This window comes from Nicotiana tabacum, chromosome 1 (genome assembly GCF_000715075.1).
Source record: "Nicotiana tabacum cultivar K326 chromosome 1, ASM71507v2, whole genome shotgun sequence".
Lineage (NCBI taxonomy): Eukaryota > Viridiplantae > Streptophyta > Magnoliopsida > Solanales > Solanaceae > Nicotiana > Nicotiana tabacum.
The window spans coordinates 12,940,991-12,967,234 of NC_134080.1; the positions used below are offsets into that span (position 1 = coordinate 12,940,991).

The following is a 26,244-nucleotide window of genomic DNA, read 5'->3' on the forward strand; positions in this document are numbered from 1 at the left end:
CCAAAGTATAGGTTAAACTGATTCATGTGTATTAGAAATTTCCACGCTGATACTGTTCTTAGGACTTTGGAAACAGCTAGGACTTCCGTAGGGGTTCTCCAATTTTTTATTTTTTATTTTGAAATCCCTTTATTAAAATTCTTGTCGCCGCCTTTAATCACTATAACTAGTTTATGATTGAGAACCCCTACTTGTATTTTTTTTAAATAAAAAATTCCTCCCAATTTAAGAGGATCTATAATGTTTCTACACTTTTACTCCAGCATAACTCGAACTCAGGACCTAACAATCGTGGGTGAAGGTGCTTTACTAACTGAGCAAGCCTCACTTGTCTTATTTGTATTTGAACAAGCGATCTAAAGTAAAATTTGAACTTAAATTTGCCACGACACCACATAAGTTGTCATTTAGTCAAGTGCATTCAATAATTTATATATATTTCAAGTGTAATATTTTGACGGAGGAGATTCAATTGAACCCCTCCACTAGAGATAGCTTTGTACTAGTAAAAATCTTTAAGAAACTTTTATAGGGGTATTATCACTTTTATCCGTGCCAGAAACTATTTATATTAGGTAGCCAAAAAAGTGTATAAAATTTGTATGATTTTTATATATAACATACAAAAATTTTATACATATAAACATATATATACACATACATTTTTCAACTATTATTTTTTAGGGCGACTATACAATGACATTTTCTCTTCTTTTTTTTTTTCTTACTTTGGGTTTTTATTTATTTATAAACATTTTGCATTATGCAGAGCTAAAGAACAAGTCATGATAATAGTCGACGGTACTAATAAATGAAGGGAGACCCAATTATAAGGGCACGTACTGATAATTCTACTCTTTTGAATTATTAGATCCCCATTATTTTCAAACTTAAAAAAAGTAGGAGCAATCCTGCAACAATGGCAGGCGGCGGAGAGAACTACCTGAACAGGTTGTGATGGAATAGAAAGAACATGTCAAATTTCATTAATATGCTGTGTTAGATAGGCATCATGTTCATTTCTTAGGTATATGTAGGCATAATATAATCTGGGAATGTTTCTTTCAGTTTTATTTTGAGCCCCAGAGTTAATAACATCGATCTACAACCTCACAGTTAGAAGCAAACATGGCAAAATTTTCTGAGCATACTCCCTAATGGAGTGTTACCTCTGTCTTATGAGCAAATGGTTTTCTTTGACATACAAGCACTTTTCACACCGTCATACAGCTCTAATTTAAAATGCAGTTAACATTTCCGACACTTTTTGTGCAGCATATAGAGAGCATTGTTTATAGAACCAGTCGTCGGACGGATAGCACCAAGAATAGGATAGCATCATCACCATCCCACATGCCTAAAATCTGATGTTGCTTCCTGGATTTTCTTCTTAAAAGATCTGAAACTGCTACTTCCTTTGTCAGACCAACGAAACGAAGCACTCCTTTTGATAAGGTCGGCCATAAGTGGCGACTTCACAGAGGCATCCTCCGTTGCAGCCTCATCATACACTGCACTCCAAAAATTGGATTTCAGCAGCAGAAAATACTAAACCATCCAAACTTGTGTCAAAATGGCAATATTCCAAGAAAATCATGCGATCAACAGACCACTATAGAGCACAAACGAACCCTAATTTCAGATAGTTCTTGAAATGAAATACAGAATGGAAGTCCATGCAGAGGATAGTTCATTAACTTTTAGTAGTCGAAGTTGATGTTGAAAAAGAGTATTTGGAATACGTATTGTTTATGGCCAAATGGGGGAAATTCAAGGAAAGGTAAGATAGACAGTGATTTATAAAAATGCAAACCTCAAATTTCCCCGTATTTCAAAAGTTAGGACATAAACATTCAACAGCCCCCTTCTTACTCTTACACTCTAATTGATTATCTTTTGTTCTTTTTTTTCTATGCATTTCAAAACACACTTAATTACTACTGAGTCCTCCGTTTGACTGCAGTATTAACCAAGTTCATAATCCATTAGTTGACAATATAATAAAGATCTTCAATCGCTCAAAGCCTCATATTGGCATTTTGGAAAACCATAAAAAACTAGTAGAATTAGAAAGGGCGCACCTGATGATGCTGGAAGGTGATAATGCAGCTTCAAGAATTTCGAAGCTTCTCTCTCCTTCTTGTGACATAAAACACGTATCAAGGTGTGTGCATCTCCCAGATGTCTGTGCCCATATTTATGTGCTTCAAGTCCTATTGAACTGTGTTCACTAGAAGTCATCAACAATTGGATCACAGATTCAGCCTGCTAATAAAAACCAATGAATCAAAAAGGTCCTACAGTATGCATATACACACACATATAAATAGGCCAAAAGCTTTAATCAGTTGTTAACAAACCCGGAGAGAAAATAAACTGAGAATTTGATGAGCGAATCTTGCTTCCTCTTCAACTAATGATCGGGGAAGCCCTTCCCCCTCAGCAACAAACAAGTCCTAGAAAGTGAAAGAAACATAAATTTTGTTTCTGAACACATAGTTACTGAATACAGATTTAGCTGAGAACTAAACATACTGGAAGGAAAAGATCAATGAAGGCAAGACTAGCTGAGATTAAGTACATCACTGTTGGAATTTGGATATATTTATATGACATCCAGTGTGCACTAAGTTCTGATCAGAAACTTGTACATCAATATTGGATTAGGGTGAGATTCAGAACTTATGACACATCCTGTTTAAAAGAAGGAATCCAGTGACCAACTATATGAGCATGAGGCAAACGAAGTCTTCAACATTTGTTTTCCCGTGTAAATCACTTTTTCATTCCGGCATCATTTTGAATTGGAAAAGTACTCCATGGAAAGTATTCTATGCAAGTGAAATTGCAAGGAGTTTTAGTAGCAATCATGTTAGTCAGTCCTCAAAAATAACTTGTGCTAAATAACTTATGCTGCTTGAGAGCATAATGACCACTAGTAACAAGAAGGTTAGGAGAGTATACTTACTTTTAATATATTGAGGTCATCTTCCATCATGACAACATCAAAATCAGAAAATGCACATGAAGGCCCTCCATCTAGTAACACCCAAGCATAACCTTCCTATCCAGTGAAATCAGAGAGTCGGAACTGGACAAATGGAATCATTAATAGAAAATTCATGAGAATGAGATTGTACCAGAGATGCCTTAAAAATACTTTTCACTACAATGTCTCTGAGGGTGTCATCAATCAGAGCGCAAACATTATTGAGGACCTAAAAAACAAAACATGTAATGAATAAAGTTAGCTTGAAAAGATCCAACGTTCAGACCAGGCATTCAATGAAAATATGCAATCCCTTGATCTTTTTCTTTCCTGTATTTAGAGATACAGAGGAGAATGTGGGAATAGAGAAATATTGAATGTCTTACTCTATCAAACTGTGGAAGCGTAGTTTCCAGTCGTGCACCCTCAACACCACCGTGATATAAATTAAATATGAATGGTTCTCTCAAGTCCCAAAACACAACCCTAGCTCCTAAAAATCACACAAGAATAGCTCAGGTTAACAGCTACTCCAAGTGCTAAGATCTTTAGAAAAGCCAGGGAATAAATAAATAAACAAGGGAGGTCCCCTAATGACGGATCCTGATAAAACTTTGCAAAAGAACAAAACGAAACTTGTTTTGCCTTCAAAACTCAGAAAGCAAATAACACTACATTCAAATCTAAGAAGAGAATAATTGATCAAAAAAAGTCGCATAGCATGTATTGATAATATAAATTTGGGGGGGGGGGGGGGTTTCCATTAAAGAGCTTCTGAGCATACCAAGATCGTCTATCTAGAAAATTAAGTAAACAGTGAGAGCAGTCAGTTCTATTGATTGTTCACATTGAATGCACACACGAAACTCTCTCGTTTAAAATCAAGCTTTCACAAATTTAAGTTGAAGCACCAAACATAGGCTTTGACTGATTCCACTTGTTTGCAAGATGCCAATTTTACCATTTTATAAACAAATGACCATTTGGACATACTAATCGTGGCATTTAAGATTTAACAGGACATCATTACTCTATAATAGAAAGAAAAGAAAAAAGAATGATAAACCAAAAACTCAAAGCACGATCAAGAAGCAAACTGTAACCATCACTTTTATAGCAATTGGGTCGTTCAATATTTTAACTACCAAAAGCCACCAAACCATCGAAGAATTCCCTTGTCAATTCAATTTGCTCAAGCACTTTATAAAGCATATGCCCAAAAGAACCTTCCAACAGCACCTATGGAGGCTTTCGGTCGCAAGTTGAATATTCAGAAGATAAAGCCTCTTCTCGAGAGGAAATCATTAAATAGATAGCTAAATCCAAAAATGGTTTACGCACGAGCATGATAAACGCTTTGGAGATCTTTGAGAAGGTGCATTCCCTAATACTGCAAGGAGCTCCAACAGTCAAAAACTTGAGGCTGTTCGACTAAACTTTTTAGGGGTAATAATGGCCTACGGATGTTCTCAATAACTTGCTGCCAACCTTTGCATTCGTCAGGATACTGTATGCCCAGGGAGATCCCTAAATATTAGACACCTAGTTAGGCTCGGGCAACCTTATCCTTAGTTTTCAAAGATTCTCAGTTAAATTTGATGAAAAGTCAGCATGAATACTTCATAGTTCCCTCTTGTACGTCAAAGTTATTTGTCAATAAAACCAAGATATGTTTGTGTCATAACTTTCACTCCATGTTTCAACTGAAAAGTCTTCATGACTTGAAAGAGAGATAACAGCCTCCTCTTAACATGTTCTGCAAAATACTCCCCCCTCAGATCAGCACAGGAGCATGTCTATGATGGTTAACAGAGGAAAAGATAGATTCCCCATCATAGGCTCCAGTACCCAAATCAGAACAGAAGCAAGCAAATAGACTTTCATGGACTGATATGGTGATACAATAACCTTTGTATTACCTTTTGGATAAATAATTCAATAACGTTTACTCAACAACATCTAATCAGCACCTTCTATTGCAGAAATCAAATGCTACGAAAGGAAACTTTGTTACATATAAGAAGACCCACATAGCAATTCCTTGAACACTGACCACACTAGGAATTACATTGTCATATTTATTGGAAGATGCCAATATGCTGTTAAACACTACAGACTAAGTGTAAGTCCGCTACCACTAAATAAAACCAGGATAGAGCGTACTTACCCACTAACTCACAAGTTTTCCTGATAGCATCAGCGGCGCTATCTCGGATGCAGTCAAAGGTGGCAACAAAAAGCTCATCGACTGACTCGCTACACATTTCCAAAATCCCATTCGAAGTCCAACGAGGATCCACATCAGCTGAAGGTAACAAGAATGAACATCAGTAAGATAGCCATTCAAAGGTAGATATTCCTCAGATGATTCCTCAACTCATCGAATAAGTGGACAAATGTATGAAGCTTAAACTGAAATTTGCATTCCTTGCACGAGAGAAAATACCAGACAGAATAAACCACTTAACTAGTATCTAAAGAAAACCCCTAAAAGGTTGAGGTAAGTTTATAAATCACTACAATCTGCACGGGTAACTTTCAAATGACTCAGTATAAGATATCCTCCGATAATTAAGTAAGCAACTAACTACAACACTTCCGAAGAATATGGATGAGAGAATAGGACTACCTTCAAATAATGCTAAACTATACTTTGTAAAAGTACAGATAGATGCTGAACTTACGGCATGTCTGATCTTTAAGAAGTCTAACAGCCGACCACGACTCCCTAATACCATCCTCAAGGGTGGAAATTTTCTTCTGCATATACTGCATGAGAAAGTAATCAGGAAAAATAGTAGTTTCTGTGACTAAACAACGTTACAGAGAACCACCAAAAGCAAGGAAAAGAAGCAGCAGAGAAGATATAAGTAAATTTGAACAAATGAGTCTTCCACAGTTATATAGTAAGTTATAAAAGAAAAGGTAAGCAGCTCAAACTAGAGAATCAATGACAATATTGAAAGAAAAAAGGATCCCAAGTAGGAGCATGTATGGATATCCTTTGATCAAGAAATGTGAAAATTTTGCCAGACATCACATTAAAATTTTAGATTTTCTTTTCCGTTTCTAGGTGAAAGGATTGGGAGGGACGGGGCTATAGGGGGACATAGCTATACAATATCAAGTAACTTAAGAGATTTTAGCATAAGTTGGGCCAAAAACTGAATCCCATATCGTGTAACAATCAAATGAAAAAATAAAGAATTTTGTTCTCATTTGTAAGCGTGAAATTGACGTGTTGGGTCACTCTGACATCTTTGATTAATTATTTTTGATAAGGAAAGAGAAATTATAAATGGACCCACATCTTTGATTAATATTTTGTCTCAAAATGGGTACATCACAATTTTCCTCAAATCATCACAATGCATATTGTCGTGCCCCTAAGCCTGAGTCTTTGTAGATCTTTAAAGATGACGATAAATCCTTCATAACTTTATAAGAGTTCATATCCATTTAAATATTTCAAATCTGGAGACCATGATGATCACGAAACAATCGGAAACGACACATTATTAGTGGTTCAGGATAACAATATCACATATGGTCAAGAAACCTTTGTGCCACAACCATTCAAAGTTGCAACATCAGGAAAGTTCAGAGGTTGTTATTCAATATTGGCCTGTGTGCATTGGTTGTATACCAGAGTATCCACATCTGAAGGATTCAATGTTTCTAGAGACTGCACTTTTTTCAACTCACTTCATAAAACTAAAATAAGAACTAGCAACAAATAAATGCAGATTTAGCAGACAGTGAAAGCTATTTTAGATTTCAAAATGACAATCCATCAATCAACTGAGCCTCAACCCAAAATTAGTTAGGGTCATTATCATGAATCCTTTGAATCCATACCACTCCATTCACATTCATTTCATTCCAATACTAAAAAATTTAACTACGAAGGAAATTAGAGTTTCTTCAAAACTAGAGCTTTTTGTATCTCACAATTTATTCCTACATGGGCATAGAAATCTCAATCTAAAACAAAAGAATCCTGAGAGATACCAAATGTATTCCAAGTGAAGCAACAAGTAAGCTTTAGTAGCTAATTTCCAAAGCTACTATCATCAATGTGGAACGGGATATCACAAGAACACTGAAAAAAAACTAGTGACAACTCCTTTCTCACATGGAGTTGTTATAACGAGGTCAATTTGTTGGGAGATGTCCACTTTCAAATGAACGATCTGACTAGGTCTTAGCAATAAATATACAATTGCCCCCGGGGTTATAGCCTAGTGGTAAGAGTGGGACGCATGATGTGTGGGTGAAGGGCATGTCACGAGTTCGACCCCTGCCACAGACAAAATCCTGGTATTTAAGTGGAGAAGGATAGAGAGACAGGACCATTATCTGCCAAGTCTCTAATCGTGCGCCATTGGCCCTCAGAGATATCTGGGTAATCACATAAAAAAATAAAAAAATATACAATTCTAAAGATGTAAATCCAAAGAAAATGGATCTTGGGCCTAACGCAACCTTAAAAACTGGCGCATGAGATGAGGATTGTCGTAGACCGTACAAGGAGACAACAACTCATTTCCTCATCCAATGTGATATACTCTGACACCCCTTGCACGGCTAGATGAGTTTAACTCATACGAAAGATGTACATTGGGCCTAACTCAACTTAAAACCTAGCTCATGAGGGGAGGATTACCCAAGACTATATACAAACACCGGATGGATGACAAAATGAAAACAAATACAGCAAAACCACTCATCTTCTTCAGTAAGCCAACTGAAAGTTAGAAAACCATCACATGGTAGAAGCTTGCACTCACTTGAAGGGTGTTCATTCTGACACAAAGCTTGGAAGTTGTCAAGGCGTCCAACTTCTTATTCACCGCATTATCAAGAACAACAGATTCAACCAACTTTTTCTTGGCGCTCGGAAATGCCGTCTCCTTGTAACGAGTCAAGGGAGGAGCAGGAGGATAAAGATTGTGCTTGTCCACTGCACCATTCAAAAGTTTGTAATTGATATCAAATAAGAGCTATGGAAATTAATATGCTGATATGAGTGTTAAGGCTGAATACTCGATGCAGAAGATTAATTAGCAAAACAAATTTTCCTTTGAAAGCGCTAGATTGCTCTAGTGCTTAGAAGTGTACTATCTCTTGCTGTGCACAAGAAGACAGGAGAAGTCCTTTACTAGCCAAACTCAAAATCTATGTAGCAATCACCTAACCAATATTCTCTAAACATGTCCTTCTGGAAATCGTTAGTCACCCAATTACTTCACGATCTCCTCATGTAACAGGAATGAATTCACAAACCCAGTATTTATAAAAGAGAAGATGAAAGCAAAGAGTCAATAGTTTTGGTAACATAACATAAGGCCCTGCAAAACCAAAAAGAAGACTCCACATTAAGGATTTATACCATGTTTAGAAGAACAGTGAATCAACTGTGTTCAGGGCAGTTGACAAATTCAGCCACATCACCTACATCAGATGACCACCAACATTCACATGTCTGTATGCACTTATTGATCAAGACCCTAAGTTTTTTTATCATCCTTAGGGACAGCACCAACTTTTTGGGTAGAACTTTTTTTGATAACCAATAAATACCCGAGGACCAGTGGTGCACGGTCCGAAACTCTATGGATAATGTACCCCCCCCCCCCTACCAACTTTTTGGGTAAAAAAATTTTGGAGGCAAAAAAAAAACAGATTCTATCTAGACAGATGTTCCACTGGCAGTGGCACTGTGCCCTAGAATGGTTATAATTCGAGTAGAAGCAACAAAAATACAAACACTTAATGGATTTCCAAGAATCACGCTACCTAACTGGTTAACCACTTTTTGCAAGTAGGCATCCAACGTGTGAAATATTATGGAAAGCAAAGCCTGCAAGTGCGTGATATCCACTGGAAGCCTCAGCTCAAAAAATTGATCAACAGTCTGCAAATCAACTCAGGAGATGATTTCCAGAGAAAATAGCAAAACAAAATAAGCAAATAAACAGTATAGCAACTAACAAAGCAGGATATACCTTAAATAACTTGAAAGATAAGAGTAGAGCAGCAAGGACATGATAAAGCATAATAAAAAATATAAAAACTCAGCAAACACACGGACCTAGCAATCTCTTGAAGATAGAGATGCATGAAGGTTACAGACTAGCATTCGTGCGTGTGCTAAAATGCGGAGCAACTAAACTATATAAAAAACAACGTATCTAACACAAAAGTCAATATGAATGGGTTAATTTATCCAATGTTTCATTTTTTACTATTAAGTTCATTATTGGCTAAACAAGATTTTAAAAAAAAAAAAAACAACTTGATAATTGAAGACTCTTTATCCCAACCAGCAGAAAGAATATAATATACTATATGTGCATGCATTATTCCTCTTGGTGGCTTCACCATGATATATCTTTGCTAAAAAATCTTTTACTGCCTAGTCAAAATTGCAATTTCTATGCATCAAGTGGTGTAATGCAATATGTCTTTCATGATATTCCCTCCACCAATCTTCAGTGAGACTGGAAGGCAAAGTCATAATTTATCAAAAGAAAAGAATAACATCAATAATTAAGGGGCATACCTCCTCTATAATTCTAAATACTTCTACAGCTGAAGCTGCTTGTTTCTGCTGATGTGATAGGGGTTCCCAGTTCTGTGATTAAGACAAGACAATCTTAAAGTTTAAACTACATAAAAGATTTGCTAGCAAGAAACAAATTGCCAAAAACGACAACATCTTAACTGCTATTTTCAACCAGAAGATAGCAGCAAGATATTTGCTTAAGTGGAAATATACGAGCACAATGACTAAATGGAAGTTCGGATGAAAGAAAACACCTATGTGTAGTTTAATCCAATGTTGCTCAGACTCTTCAAAAATGCAGCCGGATGCGTAAATACATATTTGCTTATGGGATGAATTTTGTGCTAAAATTGCTAAATAGGACCTAAGATTAAAAAAAAAACTATGTATAACTGGCAACCAGATTATTCTGACTAAAGGCACTCAGCTAAGGAAGCAAACACCATTATCATGTCTTTTTATATGCTTTTAGCATTCAGAACCAGACTAACTTTAACTATGTTACAACCAACTTAGAATCTTTTAAAAGGCTAACCTCGAGATCAGCAGCACGCCCAGTCCATTCAAGTATCCTCGCATGCTGAGCAATCACCCAATCAAGAATAATCGGCCTTGCGATTTCTCCAATCTGCAATCCATGAAAACAAGAGCAACAGAAAACCTCTTATTATAGTTTCAGAAGAGTACAACAACAACAACAAACCCAGTAGTTTCCCACAAGTGGAGTCTGGGGAAGGTAAGATGTACGCAGCCTTACCCCTACCCCTGGAAGGGCAGAGAGGTTGTTTCCGATAGACCCTCGGCTAGAGAACGACTGAAAAAGAAAAGGTAATTGCAACAAGTAGGAATAACAGCAAGATGAGATCCAATTAAAAGACAGCTAGAGATTTATAATTGCTTATCGGCAGAATCTGTGCTCTTAAACATGTCACAGTTTGCAAAACATTAACTAGTCTCTTCTTATCATTTAACCATTTCATGTAGGATAGCAGAAAAGTCAAGCTCTGTTGTAACTCATCACAAGATAAGCTGAAAATTAACCATCACAGTCAAACGCAAAGAGAAGTGTCAAGTTCTGCTTAGAGAAGCAACTTTTTCAACTTAAGCACAAATTCCCCATAAAAGAAGCTTTAATGAAGTAAGGCACAAATGAAAAAAATTAAAAGATAACTATGTAATGCAGAATAACTACAAACACATGCAACAATTCTACGGTCAGAGGAATTGAAAACACCGCAGTAAAGTGAAACATTGAGTAAAACTAGCATTAATCAAGTTCAAAACCCATTTTAAAAATTTTTTACTTTAGATATGAAGGTATAGTTTAACATTGTTAACTTACATTTAGCGACTAGCCATTAAGATATTCATCCATAACAGTTCCATTGAAATTAATATATCACTTTGCCAAAAGTATTTTCTAGTGATAGACCACATAGACACCGAGGCACAAGTCTTAGCGGCCAGGTGTCTGGCCTCTTAAGCAAGGGAAAGTGCATAGCCTGCATGCCTAGCTTCTGGGCATGCCGCCTTTAGCAACACCATATATTACTTTTTTATGAAGGCAACACCATAGATTACGTTCCACTAACATTCTTATGGACTGAAAAATGTTCACCTGCATGTGATCGGAAAAACTCAAGAACCTAGTGGAAGTAAAATTCAGCATATTTCATTTCAATTCATTTTTATGGAAAAATTCAAGAAAGAGTAGAAACAACTAAATAACATGTGGCATCCAGGACAGCTCCAGAAGAGGAATAAGCTCATTATGCTCAATACACAGTTCCAGCAAAACATAATAGCTTTCCTAGTGCAAATTTACCTTACGCTCAAAGTCTAACATCAATGGGGAATGCATGCCATTTTCTACTGGTTCTGATGAATGGAGCTCAAGGAGATAATTCTCCAATAGAATAGCTGCAGCAAGCACCTGCTTCACATCTTCGGAAAGGCAAGATATATTCTTGAGAAATGGCTCCTACACAGCAGGATAGGAAATTTTGACTCAAAAGAACAAAAAGTAATGGTGCTGGAGATTATTATTCATCACTGAAAACTGACCAGTCTTTCACCATAAAATCTGTGCAATTTCAAAGCTGAGACTACTCCAGCTTCAGCACACCAATGCCTGAGGACCGGATGGTACACAGTTAGCTGTTTCTCAGCAATTGATTTTAATTCACTTGCAAGCAAAGCCAAAGGATGTTTCTTATCTACTTTAGATCCAGCATTTATTGCACCAGTAACCTGAGATCAAGCTAATATGTCAACTTTTTTCACAAAAAAGTCAGGTACTCTATTGTATTTGCAAAGCCATTAGATACCATACCCTCTTGCAAGCAGCTTCTGCAGACGTCTCAACATACATTCTGACTTTGCTAGCAATGATCTCATCTGAAGCATCGAGCATCAGCTGCAACAGTGTGAAGAATAACATTTTTACGATTCTAAGGAAACATTAAGGGGTCATTTGGTTTAAAGACAAGTTATGCAGGGATTAGCAATGCGGGGATTAGTAAGGCAGCGATTAATAATGTAAGGATTCGCAATGCATGAGTAATGCAAGGATTGTATAATGCAGGGATTATTTCTTGTTGATAGTTTAGTTTGATTTATTACATATATTAGTGTATGATGCATCATTTAAAATATTTATTTACTTTTTATAACCAATTAAAATATTACTTACTAGTATGAGGGTTAGTTTAGTCATTTTGGAATTTTTAATCCATGTATTTCCAAATTCCATCCCACATAAAATAATACATAGATTCCCACATAATTATGCAGGTATTACTTTGAGGAAAACAAAAAGGAGCAACCAAATGTTGTATTAATTAATGCTGATTTTTCTGTGAAGATAAATCTCCTCAAATCCCAACCAAACATTGTCTAAGCTTATGCTAATCTAAAACCCAAACCAAACAGCCCCTAAGAATTAAGTCCAACTTATTCTTGTGAGGATCAAAAGGAGTCACAAAGAAAATAAAAGCTAAATGAATTATTTCACAACAACTAGAATTCCCCAACCCAAACTTCTAATCAAAGATAAGATGGCAAGCCCAAGGACTATAAGAAAGTCCTTTCTGTCCCTGCTTAAAAGATTATTACACAAAAGGGAATCTCCCACGTAGAGTTGATCATCGAAATACTGAATTATAGTTCTTAGGGATGGCATTGATATGCTTGAACGGGATCAGAAGATACTGTTATCTACTCAAGGGTCAAGGATGTCAGTGAAAGCAGAGAGTTCTGCAACACATCAATAAATGGTAGTGATGAAGGATACGGATGAAGAAAATGGCATTCTTTTGTCTATGGGACCAATGAGACATCTTTTTTATGTTCTTAGGTATAACTCTTTGTGGGTTTTCAATGATGGTAGCTGGTGATCAAACTTTTTAAGTTTTTATGGAAAAGAAAGATAGGTGATTCTGTCCTTTACTGTAAAATCATAGTGATCCCACTCAATGACTCTTAGTTAAATTTGTAAGTGTTTTCCCATCCTATTTGGAGACATACGGGTGCTATAAGTCAAGCCATAGTAATTTTTAGCTTAATAATCAGCCTAATAGTATGGCTGGAAGGTTATAAAATCTGGGTGTACTCTTTCAACTCCATAGAGTGAAGCACTATCTTGAGTTGATTTGATGGAAGCAGCATTGGAGGTTTAATGATAGAAAGGAAGAACTCTGGAAAAAGTTGCGACTGTAAAATATGGGATGGAGTCTCCCTGGGGTACCAAACTGGGTTTCGGTTGGTTTTACCTATTATTGGATTTGAAGCTCCCTATGGAGTAGCCATACTGAGGCAAATTAGGAATTGCCAGGATGAATTTGACTTACATACCAGCCTAAGCGTTGGGAATGGAAAAAAGATTAGACTTTGGCTGGATAAATAGCTGGAAAACACTGCCTTAAGGAGCTATTTTCCAAGATTTTTATAATCTGGTCATTGACAACACTTGTACAGTGCAAGCTGCTTCTCAGAAGGAGGATGGAATCTTCTTTTTAGAAGAAATTTCAATGATTGGGTGATTGGAAATGTGAGCTGCTTGCCACAAAAACTGAGCACAATGTTTTTTATTTAAGATAAGGAGGACAGCATATTCTGGGAAGGTAGCAAGGATAAAAGATTGTCAGTCAAGTCTTTCTACAAATTACTCTTAAAACAAAATGATCCAGTCATCAAGGAGAAGAATATGGCCTTGGAAGTCGATACGGAAAACAAGAGCCCTACTAAAGTAGCTTGTTTTGGATGGATGCCAAGTCAAGTCTTTTTTGGGTTGTATACTTGGATAACTACAAGTGGTGGATGATACATAACTTGCTTCATGGTTTTCCAAATTTTAATTTTCCTTTTTTGCTGTGGTTACAGCTTGACGCATTCTCACAGATAATGCAGTATGTACAATTGCCCATTGGGCAGCTTCCTTACAGAAAATCTAAAGGAAGAAAATAGGCAGAAGAGAGGCCAACAGGCCAAGAGGTTTCCCAAAAAGGGCAAGAGGTTATTAACATTTAGTTGCCCAGTAAAATATTGTCCATGGTTATCTTATTTCTGCTAACAGAAAAGGCACTTAATAGAAATAAATTTTCCCCAAATACCTCCATATTTCCAGACGCACCGAACTTCTGATTTCCTGCCACCAACGCCATGGATAACACCCCCTTGAAAAGACGAGGCTTCTGAAAAATGGAGGAAATTCTCATCAGACACAGAATTTTGCATGTTACACCACCATTAACAAGCCATACAACACATTAGAAAAAGAATATGCAAGCATAGAAAAGAACCTGACGAAAATGCCAATGATAATCAAGCAATTTGTTGTCACACCATAAACTAATTGACCAAAGGATAGATTGCACCAAATTTAGCCTAATCTCAGACCCATTTCGGCGAGTACAACAAACTAGGCTCTCCAAATACTTCGTTTCCTTCTTTCCAACATCTTCAGGTGACAGAATATTCCGCACTTTACGAACTGCATAGTCCAAAAGCATTGCCTCCTCTGTCCCAACAAACTTCAATCAGGAAGAAACTGCATCAGAAACCTTATCAAAGTCTACAAATAGTAACAATAACTTTACAACGATCTTGCACTCCATAATTGCTAAATGCATCAAATTATCCACAAAAGCACAGAGAGTGAAGCTCCTCATTAACAAACTTCAAGCATAAGGGGCAACACTAGAATTAGACATGCAAAATAAGAAGGCTAATATTCAGATTCTTCCTAAAGATAAAATTAAGAAAGTGCAAAAAGATTAGCAAGAACACAATCTTCAGTGAAGAAGTATGCATGCTATAGCCAAAGTAGGCTCTCTTATTGACTTGGTTGATTTGCAGCTTTAATACATGCTCAGCTCCAGCAATTTTTTTCTTTTTTGGCTAGGTGACATATCCCAAAAAAAAAGTTTTTCTCCGCTAGGTGTTCTCTCTCATTACTGTGGACTAATCCAAGTTTTAATGCTCCGACGGTCTGACCAGTTCATCAAAGTCAAAGTAGAGGCTTGACAGAAGAGCTTCTCTCAGCCCTATATTATTTTCTCTGGCCAGAGTTTTCCAAATCCAGTGATTCATGACTTGAATGGAAAGGCTAAAAACAAAGCTTTACAACTCTTCTATATCTAAATAGAGAATATACTAAGATATCTTATAAAATATTCAAGAGTAATATTTTTGCTCATGCTCAATGAATTCTAGAATGTCTGTATCTGGACACACATCCTCTCAATACACAACACGTCCCCTTAACCTCAGCGCGCAAACCAACTTGAGTTTTCTTATTAAAAACATAAAAAGCTTCCGGCGGAATTTTGTTTGGAATAATACACGGCGGAGAAAGTGTTTCTTGTACTACAGCCAGAAAAGAACCTACTCTCAATCACCAAAAACAGATTTGGTGTTGCAAATCTCCAGGACACACTACTGTAGCTTAAAGTGGCAGAACAATGACAAGAAATTCAAAATTTAGAGGAAGGCGATGATCACTGTAGAGAGGAGCAGCATCGACCGCAAGGAGAGAAAGGCTCAAATACCCGAGAGGAGGAGCAATGATCATTAAAGAGAGGAGTAAGTAGCATAACTCCGCACCTCTAGGCGTAAGCTGCTTAAATTTCTAACTAAAATGGTAAAGGCTATGATACCATGTGAAATAAAAGAGAATTTCTTATTTACTTGGTTGATTAGCAATTTACATGAGAGACTCCTCAGATAAAAGTCATAGGCTATGGTAGGAAATCATTCTCTATCCTAATAAGTGAATAAGTTATTCTTTAGTTAGATGAATCTCGTCTATTGATGCAGGGCTTTACCTGCTAGTTTTACTATACCAGCCATTTATTTCGTATTTCGTATTCTGTATTTCATATCTCTTATATTGTTGTTATTGTATTATGCATTTTTATGGTACTAATATATCGGCTCCTATTGCTTTTTTTGAGCCGAGGGTCTCCTGGAAACAGCCTCTCTACCCTTCGGGGTAGGGGTAAGGTCTGCGTACATATTACCCTCCTCAGACCCCACTTGTGGGATTATACTGGGTCGTTGTTGTTGTTGTTGTTGTTTAGTTAGATGAATCTAGAATGTGTGTACCTAGACACAAATTCTCTTAATATTCAACAATGCCAACTGGTTGATTTGTCATCCGGTAAAAAGTTCTGTTTTTAAATAAATAGGTTATTTTATAAAATCAGGCAGAGGACAGTGCAATCAAGCCAGTATAAGTACACCCATCAGAAAAATCTCGCGAAATTTCTTTGGCATATCATGATAGGGTTATGTGTTGAAGCCTCCAACTTCTTTTAGGCATCAATTAGATGTATAGCTTAACAACCACTTACAAATGCAAGTCAGAATGGTAGATGGCAAGTTATAACTTGAAAGAAAAAACAGAAAAGGAATTAAAAGAGACAATATCATGATATGGATCATTAACTTTTAATCAAAACCCGGTCAGATTGTTAAAGAACAATCATGTGGGAGGTGGGGCACCAAAGCAGCCAGGTACAACCATAAAAGAAGGTTACACATGTAATAATTTGAGAGTATGGATCCTACTGTGTCACGAACAGGGAGCACATTTTGAAACAAGAAGTTATTAAAGGGAGATTAAACACACAGGTAGCCAGCTTACTTGACATTCAGTATAGCATATAAATCTCTCCAGCCTTCTGAAACAAACTTTTTTAACATAACAAGCAGATGTTCAACTGAGTGGTAACATGGATGCCACTCAAGGTCTCATATTTTGTGCAAACAGAGGATGCAATTGAAGATTCTAGGGCTAAAATATGTCGTGATTGAAGATCAGTATGTCTTGACACATGAGTTATCCAGCCAATAATGCAACTTCATTTCCTAGGTATGGCATATGTTCATGTATTCTGTACCTAAAAATGCATCAGTAACAAGGAGAGAGAGATGGAGGAGATGGCAGAAGACTGCTTCAATAACATAGCAAAGCTCAGTTACCTGCTGAAAAAGCACCCATCCATATAACACATCATGTAACTTCTGGGTAATGCCCAACAAAGGCCATGTTGATTTGATGAGCTTTAGGATTTCATCAGCTTCCTGATGACGAGAAGCATTAAGTAACTACACTCAGAAAAACCAGCATAAAATCAAAGACACAATTGAGACCTCTATGAGCCGGCCATCTTCCAGAATGTCAAATACACCAAGGAGTAGCTTCTGATACAGCCTTATGTGAAAGGGATAACCAGCACTCCAGTAATATGTCTCGCCTTGTATACCCAGATTCCCAGGCATAGATGACAACGTCAAAGCAACATTTCTAATGGAAAATAGCACGTCTCTGCATTCAGAGGGAGACATCTTAATGTCCCATTCCTACAGCAGAATGAAGTATCTTCTCAATCTAAAACTGAAGAACAGATTTGATAAGCAATAGAAAAATGAAATGCAGGCCGACATACCTCAAAGTTCCTAATCTTTGCAAGAAGAGTTCCAACTGATTGCTCAGCAGATAAAAGTTCTTCAAGGATATTAGCCTATAAGAAGATCATCTAAAAGTTAGAATAACTAAGAACAGAGGGGTGTGATAATATTTACATTAATTGGAAATCCAGCTGGTTTATAAATAAAAACATCTCAATAATGAGATTTATGAATCCTAGATATACTCGAACTTCAGATTTTATGTTCCAGTACAAAAGATGCATCCCCAACCCACTGTTTTTCAGCTTGATAATTTGATGTCACTCAGTAATTTCTTCTTTACTTTTGAGTTTTGCTCAAACAAAATGTGCCTGTTGGTTTCGGCATATTCAACCACGAAACAGGTTTCACCTCAGATTATTACAAAAAAACTTGTGATTCCAAAATTGCAAAGACCAGCCACGTCAAGAGATCAGCCGCATACTAATATGTACCTTTAACCTTTGTACCCTCCTGAAGGAGAATCAAATTAGGTATAACCCATCACGCTAATATACTCATTTTCTCAGATCCTTGCTTTATTGATTTTCGAACATTATCAGATTGACCATTCAGTTGCTCCTTTAGATTAACAATAGATTCAATTAAGAATTACTGCCACAAACCAGAACTCTAATTTGTAGCATAATGTCAATCTGACAACTACCACTATATGGACCCACCAAATCAAAACATTTCTAAATGTGGGTAATAAGAAAAAATAGAAAGACGACTTCCATGAAGATCAAGTTATGACAGACTCTGAATCTTTTAAGAAGAAACTTTTAAGTGGAAAAAACTTGTGATGAGACAAAAGGCATTAATTAGTATTACTTGTCTGTTCTTCCATTGGATATATGACTTCTCATTCTGAAATTCAGACTTCATTGTGCCATTCAAAAGCCCCAGTGCGATTTGAGCAACATCGATCTGTCCAAATGATTTCCCAGAAGCCAAACGCACCAACTTTCGCCGAATAAGAGCATCCATTGCCTCTGAGATCTAGTGAAGAGTATATGTTAGTCATAAACAATTTAGTGGAGCAAAGTTAAAGGTGTGACAACAAAAACCCGAAAAAGAAAGAATAAAAAGAGTATACTGTCAATCAATCTGATGAAACTTCACGCATAAAGCTATGTAGACAACTCACAAATAGGTGTAGTGAGGTGAAGAGACTCATAGGACAGATTTGAGTGGAGGACGTTAACAGGAGAGATTCCAAAAAGAGGATAAGTCTATTTGCACAAATACTGGATAGGTTTAAGCTATCAACCATCGGATTTAGTTATATCCCAATTGCTGTTCTGAAGTTTAGTTTATATTTGAAGCTAAAATGTAATATAATAATCCATTCTAGGTTCTTTATCTTCATCAAAAAATAATCCATTCTAGGTCAATTTAAAAGTTCAAGATTTTAATCCGCATTCTCTCTTCAGCCATTTTTCTTTTCAAAGAAAACCTAACCATGCGGATACGGATATCTGTGTGTTGGATGAAAATTGCCATTCCTACTTTAGACTAATTAAAGCCTTTTTAGTGTTTATGTATTTTCTAGACTTGATTTCAATGGTGATCGTCATGCTTTGATCTTCTTAACTAAAACTCTACCTAACGCATTAACATCACCCTACCACCTCAAACTCATAATGCATACTACCAAATACATCTAGCCCCGAGATACACACAGTTAAACCACTCGGCTCTGGAAAGAAAAACTACTTGACTTCAGCTCTGGAAACAAAAAACTACTTGACTTCAGGAATCATCTATAACTCTCTTATAAATGAAGCATGTCATACCTCTAGCATGTCATATTTATACTCATACATTTATGGGGACTAGGAAAACTTGCCCCGAATAGTCAGAATTAAAAGTAATGACACACGGTGTTTGTGCAAACTGCAAAATTCCCCTATGAAATATGCATAATATTGCAGCTTGTTTATAGTTCTTCATGTATGTGGGCAACACACAATAAGGAAGTGGGTAGAGAGCAAACATGTCTTGGTGGAAATTGAAAAAAAGATCACTTATTTCCCAAACAAGACCAGCATCTTCCAGGCCATCCTTCAAAACAAAAATTAATTCTTCAAGAGCACCAAGGGGTGCCACCAAGTTTCATGCAATACATCATTCATAAGTAAGCATCCAATATTAGAATATTTTCTTTGGTGTATCGACAAAATTTTCCTTAAAAAGTCACCACGAAAGCTTTTTTAACCTGGCTTCAAATTGCTAAGTAGATGTCAGCAGCACTATATCTAAAATTTTAAGAAAAACAAAGACAATGACAACTTGCCTGCATTTGCGTCCTGAAAGTTTCGATGAGCTCCGTATTTCTATCAAAAGCCAATGACCCAGACATGGATCGTGAATGTCTTTTCTCCCTTCTATTCTTCAGCCCAGCCAGAAATCTAGGACTCTTCTCTTTCTTTTTAGCCTCGGCCAAGCTAATCTCAAGCCTAAAAGTTAAGTATAAGTTTTACGAGATTGAAAAAGATTCTAGTGCTAAGAAGTAACAGAAAATTAATGGCCATCAGAATGAAAAATAGCTAGTGCTAGTGCCTTCAAATAATAATTAATAAATCGCTCAATTACAAACACATGATGAAAATCATAGTTAAGAACTTTTACCCAGAGCACACCATGCAAGCAAGAAATACTTCATAGGCAGATTCACGCAGATCATCGTCCAGTAGTCCTTCAGGAAACCTAAACCTTTGTATCAGTTTACTCCAAAGATGAACATAAATAAAGATAGGATACAGACCAATGGTTCTTCCGCACGCTACAGGAGTACCAGTTGTGTGCTTTATTCTTCTTTTTGCATCATGATAATAAGCATATACCTGTTTTCAGTACAGGCATTCCTATTGATGGAAGATCAGCTAGATTAATGGGAAATGACCCTGCAGTTCCTGTAGCTTTACTGTCTACCCCATGGTCATCACCATAGAGAGAGAAATCTGCATAATCAGAATGGCATGGTCCATTGTTGTTAGAGTGATTCTTCATGATAGGAGGTGGTGCACGCTGAGGGTGGGATCCAGCTGCTTCTGGATCTGTAACAAGAAAATACACATCGCCTGTGTGCAACTGCATCTATAGAGAGTGTTACAAGAATAACATTCTGGCCATTTCAAAGGTAGAAACATAAAAAATGCAACGTGCTTTCCCAAACAGTTATTTAATCATTCTTTAATTCAATAAATTCGAGGACAAATATAACATTTCACATCAAGAATTAACAAAGATATATTTTGCATTAATTTGCTCTTATTTCTTTGATAAGTAAAGCATTAATTTGCTCATTTTAGAATGGCTATCTTAAAAGCTGAACGTGTTTCACCTATCAGAAGTCAAACAGCAGTTTATGGATCTGATCACAAGAAATTTGCCTATAGTAACAGGTGTACTAAATGGAAGAAAAAACAAAGGAAAATAAAGAAGTTGGGGAATCATAAATAGGTATACTGGCCGTATATCATCAAAATCTTATTCTTTATGCTCATCATTCACAATCTGATAGCAGGAGGTAGTTACAACTCCAATATTAATGCAGGGATAAACTTCTTTACCTTCTAATGGGTCTTTTGGCACCCAAAAATTAATAGCTTTGAAACAATAGAAAGCAACAGTTATTCATCGCAAATACTTTGATTTACTTCCCTCTACATGACATAACTTATTCCAGGGGCTAGAGCAAAGGATACGGGTTCCCGTGAACCCATTAACTTTTGCATAGATCCTGTATTTATACTAAAAAATTCATTAAAAGTATAAGAATATTTAGCTTGGAACCCAGTTCGTTGGTCCAGTTATCATGTAGATTAACTTGAGATTATTATAGGAACCCATAAGCTTAAAATTCCGGATCCGCCTCTGACTTATTCCATGGACATAGTAAATTAGAACTTCATCACCCCCACTGTAGTGGTGGTCAATTGACGACCAAAAAAAATCATAAATCCTTACTGTTTTTGGATGTCTATGATCATCGTGATACTTCTTAGCTGCTAAAGATACATCCACCACCCCACCTAATCATTCAGAGCAATGACAGTGAAACAAGAAGCTTCAGCCTTTGAATGTAAACAAACAACAGAAAACATGTTCATTCCATATAAAGAACAACAAAACAAACATCAAACCAAAAAAAATTACAATTTAAATTGACACTCCACCCCTCTGCCCCAACCTTTTTGGTACTACTACCATTTGCCGAGTCAAACTGTTATTGTTATTACCACTTTAACTCAAAGACTTATAATATTTTAACTATAGAAAAAAGCAGTGATTTTTGCACTATACTATTTGACAGGTCAAACAGTTATAACTATTACTCCAATTTATAGTCAAAACGTTTAGAATATTCTTAACTATAACAAAAAGTTCTGGTTTTTAGTACCTTTCATACAGTTCTTCAATATGTAAATTTCAATTAAGAAATGAATATCGAATTAATACAAGAATAACATTTTAAACATTATGTGATGGTGATTAACACAAAGTTTATGTAAGAAAGAAGACTTTTGATACTTTGTGTTCTAAATACAAAACGTATGACATACTAAAAAGGAGATAGCATCACATAATTGCGAAGGAGGCTATAATATATTGATGCTTTATTGTTATAAAAGGCTTTCCAAAATGGACACACACACACACACACACACAAATAAAAATAAAAATACTTACCAGATTGTACACATTCAAGGACATAATCAGCACTGATAACATCGAGATTGATGTTAGAGAGGGAGAAAGTAGGACCCGAAGGAGTTCGAATTTCTTTAATTAATCCACATGATAACAGAAACTCTAGAAGCTTCCGACGATCGTCACGATACCGTTGTAGAAGAGAATTATTTGTCTCCATCACCGGGAAAGGAGCGGTGAATTAGAAGACAAAAACCTTTGAAAATCGGCGAGCATTAGAAGGTAATCGCTTCCGGCTCTGACCGGTGAAAAGAGCCGCCGCGTACGGCGTTTCGCCGGCGAGAAGGTTGAAAAAAAGGTGGTGAGGAGCCGAAACAGACGAAAGAAATGGCACAAAGCTGGGAAAATAGTCGCCTGTTTTTTTCCGCTTTCGTTGATATCAGTTTGTCTCTTTTTCCTTTTTGCTTTTTCTCTTTTTCTTTATCACTTTTTTTTCCTGTTTCTTTTTCCTATTATTAATTTCGTTTTCCTATTTTAATTTACCAGGTCAAATTTGTTATTTTAAAGGGAGAGAGAACTACTAGGTCAAAGGAGGAGATGATGCGGACCCCAAATTCCATTTGCGTAGTTATATTTTGGTACTCCATACGTTAACTTTTATTTGGCATATTTGGACACTTCACGCACCCTTAAGAAATAATAAGTAATGTGTATAATTTATTATGATATTTATGTTAATTGATGAATATTTTATTGGATTTAAAAAAATAAGTTAAAATGAGTAATAAATATTGTCGGTATAACTGGAAAAAAAATATCAATCTCTTGATATGCGTAAAGTGACAAGTAAAAATAAAAATTTATTTTTAGTATACACTAGAAAGTTCATTCACTCACGAGTCTACCCGTACCAAAATCATCAAAATCCGACATCAAGTGGCCATCCAAATCCCCAAAATCATCTCTCCAATTCTCTTCCATTCCCCCTCCCCCAAAAAAAAAAAAATTTCCACCCCAATTCCTTATTTAAATTTTCATATTTCACAAACGACGCCAAAACATATCAAATCACGTCCGAATTACCCCAAGTTTTGCACACACGTCACAAATGACACTATGAACCTACTCCAACTTCCGAAATTCTATTCCGACCCCGATATCAAATTTTTCATTGCCGTCCAAAATAGCCAAATTTCCAACTTTCTCCAATTCATGCCTAATTCTACCACAGACCTCCAAATCACATTCCGGACTTGCTCATAAATTCAAAATCACCTAATCGAGCTAACAGAACCATTAAAATTCAAATCTGATGTCGTTTAAACATAAGTCAACATCCGGTCAACTTTCTCAACTTAAGCCTTCACAAAAGAGACTAAGTGTCTCGATTCACTCCAAAATCACTCCGAACCTGAACCAACTAACGCGATACGATCAAATATAGTTGAAGAACACAAAGGGAAGCAGAAATACGAGAAACGAGGCTATAACTCACGAAACGATCGGCCGGGTCGTTACAGAGAAACCCTTATCCGAAAAATTGAATTACTAAATTACCCTTCTTAAAAAACTAACTACCCTACATGTAAAATAAAAAATTCAACACCTTCAAATAGTAACGTTTTGTACTCTTTTATTAATACTCACAAGTGTTCAAATCTATCTTCTTTTTAAGTTAGATCAATATTATTTTCTACACTACAATATCCTTCCATTCACTTTTGAAGTTCTCGATTATTACCGTATGTAAATGATGATTTCATACGGTTTCTGATTTCACTCGACAAACTAAGTGAATCGTCGCTCAATAAGTTAATTTCTCTTATATAAGAAGCACGGTAAAAACAGGTGAAACAGAGACGTCTTCGTCGACATGCCAACTTCCACCATTATATATTTACCCCTATTTTCGTATTATTACATTAACCGTCATCACACAATTTGGTAAATAAAGGGAACTTTTGAGGTAATTTCAGATCCTACTTTCTCTCCACATATGCATAGTACAAAAACGTGGGACCCACAATTTAGTAAACAAAGGAAATTTTGGGGGATTTTCGACAGATGCATAGTAGTATCTAAACGCGGTATCCATTGGAAATTTACTCAAGACTTCTCCACATATACATAGTACAAATTGTGAGACCACTATAAGTTTAGATCATAAAAACTTAGTAGTCATTACAACATGAGATTTGTCTAGGCCATGCAGTGCTTAATCCATCTCTATCAAAAACTAAAATAGCAAATACAGACGGATAATAATAGCAAAAGAGTCCAAAGAAAGTTGCATTTGCTAATAAGCACATAATACAAATACTTCAACCAAATCTAAAATTTTCTAAATCAAGTATATTTGGCAGCTCATTTATATCAAGCACAGAAATTGAAAAGGAAATTGTATTTGAATTCAATTAAATATATAAGTTTTATGCAATTACGACCTAATAGATAACTAATTGCAGTGTTTGAATAGTTAATATGTTAAATCAACATTTAAGCTTTTTTCTGGTTAAAATCAACCGTTAAGCTTGAATATATGAAATTGACAAGTTAAAGCGTAGCAGAATAAATTCACTAAATATAAAAAAAAATAGCAGAATAAATTCACTAAATAAAAATATAACAGAATAATTTCACTAAATATTTTTTACATATAAATATATGCTAGGTTTAAGTTCAACCAATGTCAATAAGTTCATAATTAATATTTATATTCATCTAAAACTTTAAATGTTATAAATTCATGAAATAAAGTAAATATAATACTATAACATTTTGCAATCTAAGTAGTTTGTAATGCTTTCAAATAGTAGTACAATTATTGTGGGCGCCAACTCATCAATATGAAGGAATGTGCATACCTTTTTCTCTGATAAAGTAATATTATTTAAAGAAAAGTTATTTAATTTTAAATTAATTTTGCAACTTTAAAATTAATTTCTAATTTAACTTTTATTATATTACTCCTAACCTATTAACCCTTATATTTTCATGAGTTTATTTACTTTTAAATACTAACATTTAAGTTAATTACTAATTTAGTTATTAATTTAATTTTGTATTTGCTATTTACCCTAAATTCAATGGACCAAATCACTAGAATATACATTATGGAAAAAAACGACAATTTAAAACATTTTTAATTTAGTTACTTCTTGAGTTGCAACTTGCAAGTGATATGTTTATTTGCATTACTATCGTTTGAAACTGATTTGACTATCCTTCAAAAATAAGAAATGATGGAAACTTGTGTTAATATTCCGTTGAAAAATATTTCTTACACTCACTTATTATTTATAATTATTTCTAATATCATACGCAAAATTTAAAATATAATAACTTTATCTAAAAAAATTATTGAATTGCCGATTGGTATATATCGTTCAATCTCGAGAAAGTTGACTCATTAAGGATATTTAAGTAGTAGATATTCAATTGCTAAGCAGATAAATATTTTAAAATTTTTCCTTAATACTTGAGAATATTGATTAAAAATTCAAATTATTTACAGGGTATGTTCTATAAAAATACAAGTTAAATAGTACTATGACTTCCACTAATTTTAAAAGCGATCGGTGCATTAAATATTTTCCCCAATAAAGATATTCCTTTTTTCATTAAGAAAATGTACAAGAACGAAATAATATTGCACGTCGATTGTGAGTTTAAAGTTGAACTTAGAGGTTAATGGCATTCCAGCAACTTGATTGCATGGCTCTTGCAATCATGGTTGTAGTTATTACAACAGTTACTAATGAATTTGTTCGCGCTTCGTACAATTATATTATCGACATAATCTTTTCTCTAATAAACAAATATTAAAAATAATGAAGCGCATCCAACTGATTAAGTCGTATTTTCTTCAGAAATTAATAACTGATCAAATCAAAAATTATTCTTAGTCTATTTGTTTGCTTCAAATTTCTACTTTGTCAAAATGACTAATTGCTACACTTAATTTTGACCCTCACATCGCAATTATTTTCTTGAGATTTCTAGTACTCCGTAGTTTTTTAGGTTAATAACATCTCTTTTCACAATTTTAGGAATTTAATAAATTTATATCCAAATTTAC

At 35.5% G+C, this 26,244-nt stretch overlaps 1 protein-coding gene across 10 annotated transcripts; it reads right to left on the reverse strand.

The window, feature by feature from the left end:
• Positions 1-1,045: 1,045 nt before the first annotated feature.
• LOC107799380 (protein unc-13 homolog) lies at positions 1,046-22,653 on the reverse strand. 10 transcript variants are annotated; one of them, XR_012703094.1, is made up of 27 exons: positions 22,206-22,648; positions 21,483-21,547; positions 20,357-20,609; positions 20,142-20,208; positions 19,807-19,969; positions 18,342-18,509; positions 17,507-17,581; positions 17,211-17,420; positions 17,040-17,141; positions 14,357-14,587; positions 14,168-14,248; positions 11,890-11,973; positions 11,622-11,807; positions 11,383-11,538; positions 10,315-10,371; positions 10,093-10,185; positions 9,555-9,626; positions 8,789-8,906; positions 7,780-7,952; positions 5,674-5,758; positions 5,157-5,294; positions 3,376-3,482; positions 3,141-3,218; positions 2,969-3,060; positions 2,361-2,456; positions 2,082-2,265; positions 1,046-1,511 (listed from the first exon to the last, which is right to left on the reverse strand). XR_012703094.1 is itself a non-coding variant. In XM_075238798.1 (27 exons), the coding sequence occupies exons 1-27, from the start codon at positions 22,384-22,386 to the stop codon at positions 1,342-1,344; spliced, it is 3,483 nt and encodes a 1,160-aa protein (XP_075094899.1). In that variant the 5' UTR covers positions 22,387-22,653; the 3' UTR covers positions 1,046-1,341. The 10 variants fall into 10 exon arrangements, 7 of the variants coding, with proteins under 7 accessions (XP_075094899.1, XP_075094873.1, XP_075095025.1 ...); XM_075238798.1 differs by having other exon boundaries at positions 2,969-3,064; positions 20,357-20,603; positions 22,206-22,653; XM_075238772.1 differs by having other exon boundaries at positions 2,969-3,064.
• Positions 22,654-26,244: the final 3,591 nt, after the last annotated feature.

Coding starts and splice junctions, on each gene's coding strand:
- LOC107799380 (XM_075238772.1), bottom strand. CDS start 22,386: ATGGAGACAAATAATTCTCTTCTACAACGGTATCGTGACGATCGTCGG. Junction 7,953..8,788: donor AAAAGTGGTTAACCAGTTAG/GTAGCGTGATTC, acceptor TGAATGGTGCAG/TGGACAAGCACAATCTTTAT. Junction 5,295..5,673: donor TCTTAAAGATCAGACATGCC/GTAAGTTCAGCA, acceptor TGTTACCTTCAG/CTGATGTGGATCCTCGTTGG.